Below are 12,145 nucleotides of genomic sequence, written 5' to 3'. Positions count from 1 at the left end.
AAACATTTTTAAATCACTTTATTAATTTTCGTATTTTCGAAATGTACACACTGACATAACACAGTAGTTGGTGTTAACACTTACATTATATACCCGTATCGTAAGGAAGAATAGGAAGGACGATAAAATATATAAAGCGATGCGCTTTTAATATCATTTATGCTTGTAAAACGACGGCCTTTTAAGGTTCTCTATACGTCTTTGGTAGTACTCCTTATTGACCATTTGACCTTGTGGCAAGTACTCATACACTCAAGTACTTATCAGTTAATAATTAAATTATTATTGGTTATATTATTATATTGGTATATACAGTGGCATATATTTGGGGGGGTTTGGGGGTCAGAACCCCCCATAAACCTGAGATGGTAAATTAACTTTTATATGAAACACGGTTTTTTCTTAAAAAAATGTATAGTTTAGAATTTTGACTTTGAAATCATATTAATAGTTTGTATAAACACTATAAACGTATTATACACACGTGGTACACACACACACACACACACACACACACACACACACACACACACACAAGTCATAATATTATGATCATATTTAGATACTTTACTACTCTTTGATAATTTTTGCTTGGAAACATATTATTTAGGTTTTCTGCAACGGCTGATTCTAAACTCGTCGTTTGGTCCCCATAACTGAGATAAAAGCGATATCATTGTTTGTATTCAAAATTTATTTTGGGTATACCTATTGCATGCGGCTTGCCGATCATTTAACACAAGCATCTTATTGTGTAGAACTAATAGTTATTAGTTAATAGTTGGTCGTTGCCCGTTGATGTCTCACTGTTTTACTTACAACTTGTTTATTCGTTAATATTTGACATTTATATTCCATTTATTTGTTTTATTTTAATTTAACATCATTCTAAGATGTTTAAACATTCCAATTGCAGGATATATTCCGATGCAGAGCGTTAATGAACTGTGATGCTCCTGGAGGAAGTTGACTGTTGAGTGAACTTTAGGTGTGTCGGAGTCTTTTGTTTTTACTCTTGGGTTGGTGTTCAGTTGGTGTTTTTTGCGAAAAATTTGGAGGTCTTTATGAACAGTACATCCTCTGTAGTTTGCCGGGTGAGCTTTGCTGCAAAGTGCACATTTTGCAGGTAAGTCCTTGGATTTGGAACATGAATCTGAAGTATGGTTTTCACCACATTGGACGCATTTAGGCTGGTGATTACAATAGGACTTAGTATGGCCGTATTGTTGACAGCGATGGCATTGAACTAAATCACGTCTGATGTGTGGGGCTTCAACTTTGACTTTGGTGAAACAGATATTGTTTACCTTAAAGATGTCTTGGTTGTTTGGAGACGGGTTAAGGTTAGGCATAGAACGATAGTGCACGTATGCGACAGTCAACGGACGTGTGCAACGGACGTCGCTGCGGAACTGGAATATAATTTGAAATTATGTTTTCTATAAAAATAATTATTTATGTTCAACTATATGTTATATCTTTTGCTTTGTCTATAGAATATGTCTGAAACAATTTAAAACGTACATACGGTACTACTGAATATTTTTTATTCCTCGTTTCACTTGCCACAAAAAAAAGTTATCTTATTCAAAATCATGTTGTTCGCCCGTGATAAAAATTTACGACCAAGCTAATTTTGTCACTACTCGTTTGCTTTTTTACACTCCGGCGAGTAAAATCGCTTTGTTTAATCGAAACGGTCAGTAATTGATATTAGCAATACCGCTATTGTTCTTGCGACTAGCTGTGGTTGCAAGAAGTCGACGGCTGTAGTTCGCGCAGGTGTTGTTATTATTTCTTATTTATTGCGTCAGGAGTTAAAAAAACGAAAAATTATTTACAACAGTTTTTATATTTAGTATTCCAAACTAATGGATATTGTTCGTACATTTTTAAAAAGTCATTTATATTTTTACTATTCCACTTTATCGTTTAAAAATCAAAATAAAATACCAGCGATTTTAACTTATAATTAATAAAATAATAATTTATAATTTTTATAAATAATACTTACTATCCTTGAATATAGATATAGGTGTTTTATTTTTAAATAAAATAAAATAATTTTGTATTTATGTTTTATTTTTTTTATACGAATCACATTTTCGAATCGGTTCTGCAGAACATATATAACATCTAAATAATACCTTTTTGACATTTACGGTTACCTTTGTAGTTTCTACGGTGCGATGGTAGAAATAATTGGGTATCATATTATTTTTTTTCCATGAAGCATAGGTACATTTTAAGTTAAATAAGTAATTTCATATTTTCCGGTTAAAACTTTAATGCATGTTAAATCCTAGAATTCGAAAGTCTTTACTTTTTTGTTGTCGACTTTGTTTAAAACCCGATAAAATTTCATGATCGATTACAATGGCGATTTACTTATGAAATATTATTCTGCGGTAACTACATTTTAGGAGACGAATTTATAATAAACATCTCGTTGATTTGGTCAAATTATCTAAGGCTTTAAACGGTCCAATCAACCATTCGGTGAGCCAATTAAATGTGACATATTTCGGACGTGAATGGTGTACGTTTTTGAATTTGAAAAAAAATGTAATAACGGTGTTCGATGCACGATATACTGTGGTAAACGGTCAACAAAAAATTAGCTTTTAATTATCTACACTTGTTGTATTGTGGTAATTTAATTTTTTATTCAGTTGATTATGAGACTATTTCAGAAAATCTAGAGAAAAAATTAGTAAAATCTTCAGACAATTTAAACCAACATCAGTGTGTACGAATTTTTCATCGCCAAGACTACGTTTCCAGACCAGGGTTTTCTGCTCTGCAAAAAATGTAACTAACCTGCATTCGTAACGAATTCAAAACGGGCTCGTGTGTTTATGAAATCTTCGTAAATGTTCCGAAGATAATAATATGATGTCGTCAAAGTGTAATCGATTGTCTAAACCTGAAATTAAAAACATGACAGCAATTTCAAATACAAGCCACGATGGGCCGAAAACGGTTTTCTATTTAGAATTTATATGAAAATGAAATAGTAAATAGTTGAAATTATTTTTCTTAAAATTTCAATGTACATTCACATAGGTATACTTTGTATTATAAACGTTACTTAGGGTATACCTAAGAAAACAAAAAAACTCGTTTACATTGTTTACTATTCATCGAAGATATTCAAGGAAAACAAGTCGATCGGTTTTGATATCCTGGATAGCATTATAATGTTTTCGTCGGAACTAAGAACATCTACTGACCGCAGTCAACTTAAATGTAGTGCCTATTATAGCTGTCGGACAGTCAGAATATAATAGAAACGTAGCCGGTGTTTCTAAGTTTTTTGATTTTAGTTTTATTTAACAGGTCAGTATATTTTTTTCTAAGTACCGATGGATACATTTTCATTCGATTTTGAACGGATCTATAAGTATCAGAAATTTTTAGAAATCTTAATAATTAAAAATTGTTTGACAATATTTTTTGTTTGTAATTTATAATCAAAATTAGCCGAATAAATTTATTGAAAATTATGTGCACTTCATTAAATATTCAATACGTTTTTCTTTTTATAAACTTAAATATATTTTTGAATCTAATTTGAACATAAAAAATTATTTCAATAAGATTTTTTTTATATTATACTCATATCTAAGAATATTTAAAAATAATTAAGATTTGAAATATTGGATATAATTCACGTTTAAAATTTTCAACTTGAGTACAAGAGCTTAGCTTAGGTTTTTTTATTAGTATAATTTTAGAGACGTACATTACCTAAAATGAGTCGGCAATTTGCATAATGCCTAGGCATTTTACAAAATACCTGAATTATCCATATTATCGGTAACATACCAAATATATATATATATATATACAATTCCGCATGATTTCAAATGTAGCATTGCACGATCGTTAAAACTTGACTTACGTTGTTCATAATTTTGAACTGTGCAATCATACGTTTTTAATTTACACATGTAATTATTTTGCGCGAACGTGGTTTAACGGATCTTTATATGAGATATTTTCATTGTGTATAACACTACTATTATTATTTATTTTAATATTAATATTCATTAATCAATTATTCAATTATTATTTGTATTGTGATTTTGATCAGTTTTTGTGTTTTTATTTCTATGGTAAAAGTATGGTTTCAATAAACAAAATTTCATATATTTCAATATTATATTTCAATATATTAATAATAAAATAAAAAATAAAAAATAAACATTTTTATTTTTTTTAAATTACTATTACCACCAAATATAAATTACTAGTACCAATATGAATCAAAACGTCTATACGTATCGTCTGTATGTATTAATAGGCATTTATATATGGATGTTACAGCAATGCTGCATTTGAAATTTTGTGGAATCGTTTATGTTAATGAATGGTTTTAAAAATCTACACGATTCCGTAAATTTTGCCGTAAAAGTGAGTGAGTGTTTATTTTTTTTTTAATTCAGTTTTAAATCAAGAGTTGCGCGCGAAAATGTTGTTTAGATTTACGATGTTATTTGATTACTTTTCTTTTCTAATTCATGATTTGTATGAAATACATTTGAAATATTCATTAAAACGACAATTTTGAAATTTAGATTTTTTTTTTTTCGTATCATTGACTATTATAAACAATTGTGTATGATCGTGGTAATTCAAATCGTAATATTATGTAATTTGTATACGTGAACGAATATCTAACCTGTATTAGATTTAAAATTACGTGTATCCGATTAGAAAAAATGATTAACGCCTACAAACATATAAGACATATTAAATGTATCAGACTACATTATATTTAAATATCATATGATTATTTATTATTCAACGCGCAAAACGATTAATAAAATGCAGTAAAGACGACAGAAAAATGAATAGGTATTTCGTATACTCGAGTGTATTTTGTGTATGGACTTATAGTTTGTTTCAGGAGAAAATGTTTTTTTTTTTCAAAAAAAAAAACTGGTTTTTAGCATGCACTACGATGTACTTATTTATGAATGTAAGTACGATGCAGGTGTGAACATACATGTTTTCTGACCGGTTATTTTACATTAGTGTTGTAAATCTTATCATTCTTACCTTGAATTAGAATTAATGAGCGATCTAGGAAGTCAATTTTATGTCATATAAAAACATACTAAATTGTATCGGATTTAAGTGATAACTTTATTCGAAATTACGATCCAATTATAAATAATAAAATAATATTTTCCAGCAAAACCTTTAGTTTTCATATTCTTAGTAGTATAGTGCAGTGGTTTTTAACTTTTTAGACTCGTGATCCACTTTTCTTACTATATATTTTTCATGGTGTACCGTCATTTCGTCACGCGGAGTTCGACGCGGTCATTTCGACGCATGACAATTAGTCTTGCGTAATATAGACCATGCTACATTTGATCACATAAATATATATTTTGAGGGTTCTGTCACTGGATAGCCTCTCTTTTCATACTATTAACATGTAAATATTCTCCATATAATTTATTTTATTTGCTTATTGTACATATTCGTATGTTACACATAAGCGGAAATTTGATGAAATTAGTGGAGGACTGAGTATTATTTGCTTATTTCACCTATAGATACCCCTGTATGCAATTATTTATTTCAACAAGGCAATTTACAAATTTTGTCAATTTGACATACTCAACAATTTAACCAAAATAACAATTAGGTGCCTTATCTTAAACATTTTTGGAGTAGATATTCTAAACAGAAATTATTAATTAAACAACCATTACGGGTATTATTGAATATTATCAATATTACATTAATTACGATCGTTCCAAGTCATGACAATAAGTTTGTAAAATCTTACGAATTTCATTTAATTTTTATCACAGAATATTTTTTTTTCAGTTATTAAAAATGCATTTTACAATTATAATAGTTATTGTATTTTTAGTCACTTAATAATTTTTAGGGCTAAGGGGGCTAAGACTTGTACTTTATATTTCTGGTGGGGCTTAGTCCTCTCAAGCCCCCCCCCCTCCCCTCGATTTCTGTCTATGATGTAACAAAATATTACGCGATGAAATGACTTGTATACTTGTATAATCCATGAAAAATTTCCCAGTTTCATTGTCATAAAAAACAAAAAAAATCTATAAGATATCTATTTAGTTTAAAATTTTAAACATGTTTGATCTGCATTACATTAGAACTGAACCAGCGATTAATAACATTTTGTTAATTGTTTGTAATAGTTTATCATCAGCGATTACATTTTACAATCTTATAGGGATGTTTTTCCACGGGGTATCGATGCGATAATTTGCTATTTCCTTGCTGGTTAAATCGTTATAATTTTTTGCACGACTCGGATTGTGTGTGAACTTATTTGTTATTTTATCTCATCATTGGACGCGGACAATGTATTATTATAATAATTTAATTCTCACGCACACGATTAAAAACCATTGATTTTACATGGCGTGGTAACGGAATAATTCGCAGTTACAAATAGGAGGGGAGATAACATTTTTTCATTTTATGGAATGTGTATAATATATGTAATATATGTGGATATTTTCTCTTAGTTGTTAATACATAGACGGTAGGCACATATATAACAATGAAAACACTTCTCAACCTTGTCACACTCGAGTAGACTTATAAGCCAAAGATTACGAAATTATTGCACGTTATATTTGACAATTGACCAATCTATATCGAACCCATCAGTTACGAGTTGTCCTATCAGTGTCTTTGACATTCTTCACTATACTATAATTAATTTAAAGGATACATATAAAGGTTTAAAAGTAGTAAGTCTGGTGGTTGAGTGTAGTTAACAATAACGTATTTCTACGAAGGTTTGATTTAATTGAAAACGAATACAATAATGTGATTGTCAACAAAATTTTCAAAACATTTATAATTATTATTGCCGGGAGTGACAAAAAAAAAAAAAATTAAAATGTTCAAGCCTTGTATTAAAAGCTATACATTTGATTGTAAGATACTAATTTTATAGATAAGGGAATTATTATAAGTGAACATTTGAAAATTGAATCAACTTATAAATAAAAAATTTTTATTTTAGATTTTAAAACATTGAATAAAAATGCCGGAATTCCTTGTTATACCTAACAAGTACGAAGAGACCAGGTTGTTCAAAGATTATAATATGAATAAGGAACAGATAAAAGTTGATGTTTCCAATATCAGAAAATGGATTATATCACAACCTCATTTACCTGAGTTTCCTGAGTCTAAAAATGGTAAGTTTCAGTAAAACTATTATTTTTAAGAAGTAATTATACTTAAAGTACACACAAAATAAAGTTGTAATTATATAATGAAACATTATCGTACAACCTAAAAAACTGATGATTTTTTGTCGGTATTATCTATCTGTAATAGTTTTCGAGCACAACTGATATTATACAGTGTTTATATATTATTTAGAATAGTGGTTCTTAACCTAGGGGGTGCACCTCTTTAGGAAGGCATGATGAAATTTTAGGGATAGCGTGAAACATTTTTAAAAAGCATCGAAACATATTATTAACATACAAACACGTTATTTATGATTATTTTTATATTTAATCGAGACAATATTAAGTCACAATGAATTGTTTGAATTATTCATTGAAAAAATGTAGTGTTAACCCTCTCAATTTGTACCTACTTAATAATAAAAAAATTGAAATTTAATTTTTAAGAAATTGAATATAATATAATTCATTTTAATAGTTATGAAAAAAGATAATATTATTATAAAGATAATATTTTTTTTTTATTGTAAATAAACTCGTTTAATATTTAAAAAAATTTCATTTATATTCATATTATGATATTTATTTAATAACTAACATTAAAGGCATAATGTATATTAAAATATATAAATTTATATATTTTAAAAATAATTCGATCATATTATGTGAGGAGGGGGGACCTGAAATCATAAAATACAGGTAGTATGAAAGGGGGCATTTGGGTCAATAGGTTGAGAACCCTTGATTTAGAGTAATTCAATTTTGCAACATCAGTTATAATAATCATACATAAAACATTTTTAATAATTGAAATAACATGAATGAATATTTTTCAGATGAGATAAATTTTTGGATTGAAGGATTTCTACGGTTGACGAAAAATAACGCGGAAAAGACAAAATTAGCAGTAGATAACCATTTTCGCTTGAAGACATTGTTTCCGCAGGTTTATAGTATCAATGATCTACAAGATTACGTAGAAAGTGACATTTATAAGTATCTGTAAGTAAAAAAATATTAACAGTTCGAAATTTACTTAGAATTATATTTCACAATAATTATAATTAAAGTTCAGTGAGAATAGGTTATCAAAGATGGTTGCGTTTGAAGTACAATATATTATAAGAAGGTTTCTGTTTGGCATATTATGTTTATCACATGTTCGGCATCTTTGTTTTACATGAAATGTAAACATTTATTATTTTTATCTTAACTAAAAAAAGTTATTCCCAGGCCTGTATTTAAGGGGGAGACATAGGTAGGGACATGCCCAGGAGCGTCAAGTCTCAGGGGCGGAAAAATATTTTAGCAGAATTAATTTTAAAAATGATGTACCTAATGAAAAAAAATAAAGCAATAAAAAAAAAGAAAGTAGTATGTTTTATTATGTTATAATTTGTTTAATTTGTTAACTAAAAAAAAATACTAAACGATTTTCATTTATAAGTTATATTTTAATATTAAAGAATCTCAATTATGGACGAAATAATTAGTATTAAATTATTATTATTTTTTTTTTTTTTAGGGGGGGAGGGTATAAATTATATCCAGGGGGGCAAATTTTGAAATACGGACCTGGTTATTCCACAATAGCTTACTACATTATAGTTTAATTTTGCGTTGAAATTTATCAGCAAATGTACAGCCGTGCAGGCGTTCAAATCGTAGCTCTAAAAAAACCATATATACAATAAAATTATGGTTGAAACCAGTCTTACGATTAAATAATCTTACATTCGTCTTACTGTTAGTTTTCTATCATCTGAACTCGTGTGATCGTTATGCGATACTATAATAATATGGTCGTACAACAATCGAGACATTTTTAAAATGTATTTTGATTATTGAATATGTTCCACAGGACAATGGTAATGTTACCCAAACACACACCTGACGGTCTGAAAGTTATGTACTTCGGCTTTGACTCGCAAAACACCCATTTGTTCCGGCCGATTGAGATTTACAAGCGAATGCGATTGATGTTGGATATTTACCAGAGGAAAGGTATCGATTTCTCTGGTATCCATGTTGTGATCGATGCCAAGAACATAACGTTGACACATATAAGTCAGTTTGACTTGTTTCAGTTGAAGAATCTCATTAAACATGCACAGGTTTGTGTAGACACCTATATATCAATTATATATTATTAAAATTTGTTTAAACCGTTTTGAATTCTTGTATACTCTTCGGTATAAAGCATAATTTATGAATAGTTTACGTTATAAGGTGATTTACATAAAAATCAGTCTATATCCATCTTGTGAAACTCACTAATATTAGTATTCTGCCCCTCCCCCCCATTATGGAATCCGGATCATTTGACTGAAATAATCTATATATTTCTTTTTTTAAAAAAAACTTTTCCCCCCCCCCCCCCCGTAGTTTTGTTAGCTATAAATTGAAAATTAGTTTGAAATATATTTCCGTCAGTAATCTAATATTAACTGAGAAGTAACAAATCGTTCTTGTTTAAGTGAAAATTTACGTTGTAGTTAGCTCAATTATTATGTACTCAAATATTAGAACATAGATAATATAGGTCACATTTTATATCAAATACAATTTTCACATTCAGTAGATATTTTTATAATTTTTAAAAGTATCCCTACACAAATAAGAATTGTATTGATTATTATTATTTTACAGAAAGCATATCCTCTACGTTTGAAACATACTCATATTATGTTTCCGCCGAGTTTTATCGATTTAGCTAAAAATATTATGAAGCCGTTCGTATCGAAAAAAATGTTTACCAGGGTAATTATTGAACTAATCACATATAAGCGTACATTTTATGTAGTATAATATTTGTTGTTATTAACAAAGCTAGGAATTATTTTTTTGTAGTTAACTTTCCACAAGAACCTCGAATCCCTCTGGGAACACATACCTAGAGATGTCCTTCCTGAAGAATATGGAGGATATAATGGAAATTTAGATATGGTCAGAGGTAATATTAACTTACAAAATTAAATTTACAAAATACAGTATTTAAGAATTTGTTACCAAAAAAATTGTTTTTAGTTATTTATAAGATTAAAAGTTGTACATCACGGTTAGAGAAATCGTGTATTGATTTATTATTTTTTTAAAATATTGTACCTACTGTTATCAAGTTAGTACAGAGAACATATTTTTTGTTACAGCGGAATGGAAAATGTTGATATTGGAGAACCAAGAATGGTTTTTGTCAAATGTAAACTATAAATCTGATGAGTTGAAACGACTGAAAAATAAGAAAAAATCTATTGCCTATGAAAAATCATTTTTTAAAAATTTGAATTTTGACTGAACGATTTTAAGAATTATACTGTACAACCAACATTATTTTAAGGACCTTCTTTATAATATATGATACTTTGTTATTATTGTACATTATTATATGTGAACAAGTTTATCTTATTTGGTAATACTATTTATATTTGTATAAATATAAAAATAGAAACAAATGCATTTTACTTGTTATATATATAAAACAGCAAACATAATTTATCATACTATAATTTACTACCTATTTAATATAATTCATTTTTATTTAAAAAATAAATATCTTTAAAATTTATTGTTCCATGATTAGTTTTATTCCAAGGTATTTGAATCATAAATAACAAAAATAGATGAAAAAATTATTTTTAAATGTAACGAAATTTGTATACTGCTATAAAGGTGGGTTTACACGTTCAGTTAAATTGCGCAAACCAATTTGAGGTATTGTTGTGCAATCTGTGCAAATAAACTGAGTAAATTATTAAGATTTGGATGTTCAATTATTGATATAAATTGTTGTCAGTTCTAATTAGACACGGCAGCGAAAATGTCCATTTCGGAACAGGATCTCTCCATTCTCGTAATGTGTGCAATTGAAAAAAAAAACAATGAATACTTCAAAAGTTAAATAAAAATAAATAAATAGAAGTGGTCGAAAAATTGGTCCTTGAAAAAACATAATTTTTCGCTCATAAATTGAATTGTGACCAACGATTTTTAATTTTTTTTTTGATGGCGATACGTACCTACAACTAATGAGAATTCTTCTATTAAATTCTACTATTACTGTTCCAAATTTTTTATATACGTGTCCCAACATGCTGCAGTATGCAGTAGGTATGCACTATATCGTATCATATGTTTATTCGAATTTAAGTAATACATTTTAAAACTGTCTAAAAATCCACAGTTATTTGTTTACATACAAAAGAAAACTGTACAATTACTCTAACTCCACAGTTTTTTCTGACATCGCATGAACTCGCACAGGTTAAAATTTTGAACAGAGTAGTCGTACGATTTCCATTTACACTTGCAGTTAGTTTGTGCAAACTTGAGTTCGTGTAGCCTGTTTGAACGTTTTAATCTTAACATTTATCTTAAGTAATCTTTTATTTTCTGTGAAATAAATCTTTTAAATGTATATATAAACATAAAAAAAAATTTAACAAATAAATTTTAAAGACATACGATTTTTAAATTGTACAACACTTATTTTAGTTTATTTATAATTCATCTGTAATTATTATTGTTACGTGGGTGGGTCGAAATAAATAAAACATCTTAATTTAATGGTAATAGATCTACACAGACATATGCTTGAGGTTGATGATTCCCCTTCTACGCGATGTGATTTCCCATACTTTTATTTCTAATGAATCCATAATTCTTAAATTTTAATTGGTAAAAAAATAAATAATAATAATTAATCATATTTGGATACAAATTTTCTTTTTACCTTTTTTTTTTAAAAAAAAATTTAAAAAAATTTACAAAAAAAGAAAAAAGAAAACTAAGAAAACATGAACATTTTTATATAAATATCTATTCTCTTTAATAAATAATAAAAAATATACATCACAAAATCATAAAACTGTTATGGTATTATATAAGTAATAACATAATTTTAAAAATGTTCAAATAATAATAGCAAAATAAAATATATT

The 12,145-nt window shown here is 27.9% G+C and overlaps 1 protein-coding gene across 3 annotated transcripts; it reads left to right on the top strand.

Annotated features, from left to right (window-relative positions):
* Positions 1-3,214: 3,214 nt before the first annotated feature.
* Positions 3,215-10,613, top strand: LOC112683668 (alpha-tocopherol transfer protein-like). Of its 3 annotated transcripts, none has more exons than XM_025554805.1 (8): positions 3,215-3,339; positions 4,330-4,416; positions 7,034-7,211; positions 8,045-8,210; positions 9,070-9,322; positions 9,858-9,968; positions 10,059-10,161; positions 10,358-10,613. In XM_025554805.1, the coding sequence occupies exons 3-8, from the start codon at positions 7,055-7,057 to the stop codon at positions 10,501-10,503; spliced, it is 936 nt and encodes a 311-aa protein (XP_025410590.1). In that variant the 5' UTR covers positions 3,215-3,339; positions 4,330-4,416; positions 7,034-7,054; the 3' UTR covers positions 10,504-10,613. The 3 variants fall into 3 exon arrangements, with proteins under 3 accessions (XP_025410590.1, XP_025410589.1, XP_025410588.1); XM_025554804.1 differs by having other exon boundaries at positions 4,330-4,420; XM_025554803.1 differs by lacking the exon at positions 4,330-4,416.
* Positions 10,614-12,145: the final 1,532 nt, after the last annotated feature.

This window comes from Sipha flava, unplaced genomic scaffold, assembly GCF_003268045.1.
Source record: "Sipha flava isolate LNK unplaced genomic scaffold, YSA_version1 232_pilon_pilon, whole genome shotgun sequence".
In the NCBI taxonomy this organism is placed as follows: domain Eukaryota; kingdom Metazoa; phylum Arthropoda; class Insecta; order Hemiptera; family Aphididae; genus Sipha; species Sipha flava.
The sequence above is the reverse complement of the archived record's forward strand: the minus strand, read 5'-3'. Positions and strand labels throughout refer to the sequence as shown.

Coding starts and splice junctions, on each gene's coding strand:
- LOC112683668 (XM_025554803.1), top strand. CDS start 7,055: ATGCCGGAATTCCTTGTTATACCTAACAAGTACGAAGAGACCAGGTTG. Junction 8,211..9,069: donor AGTGACATTTATAAGTATCT/GTAAGTAAAAAA, acceptor TATGTTCCACAG/GACAATGGTAATGTTACCCA. Junction 9,323..9,857: donor ATCTCATTAAACATGCACAG/GTTTGTGTAGAC, acceptor ATTATTTTACAG/AAAGCATATCCTCTACGTTT.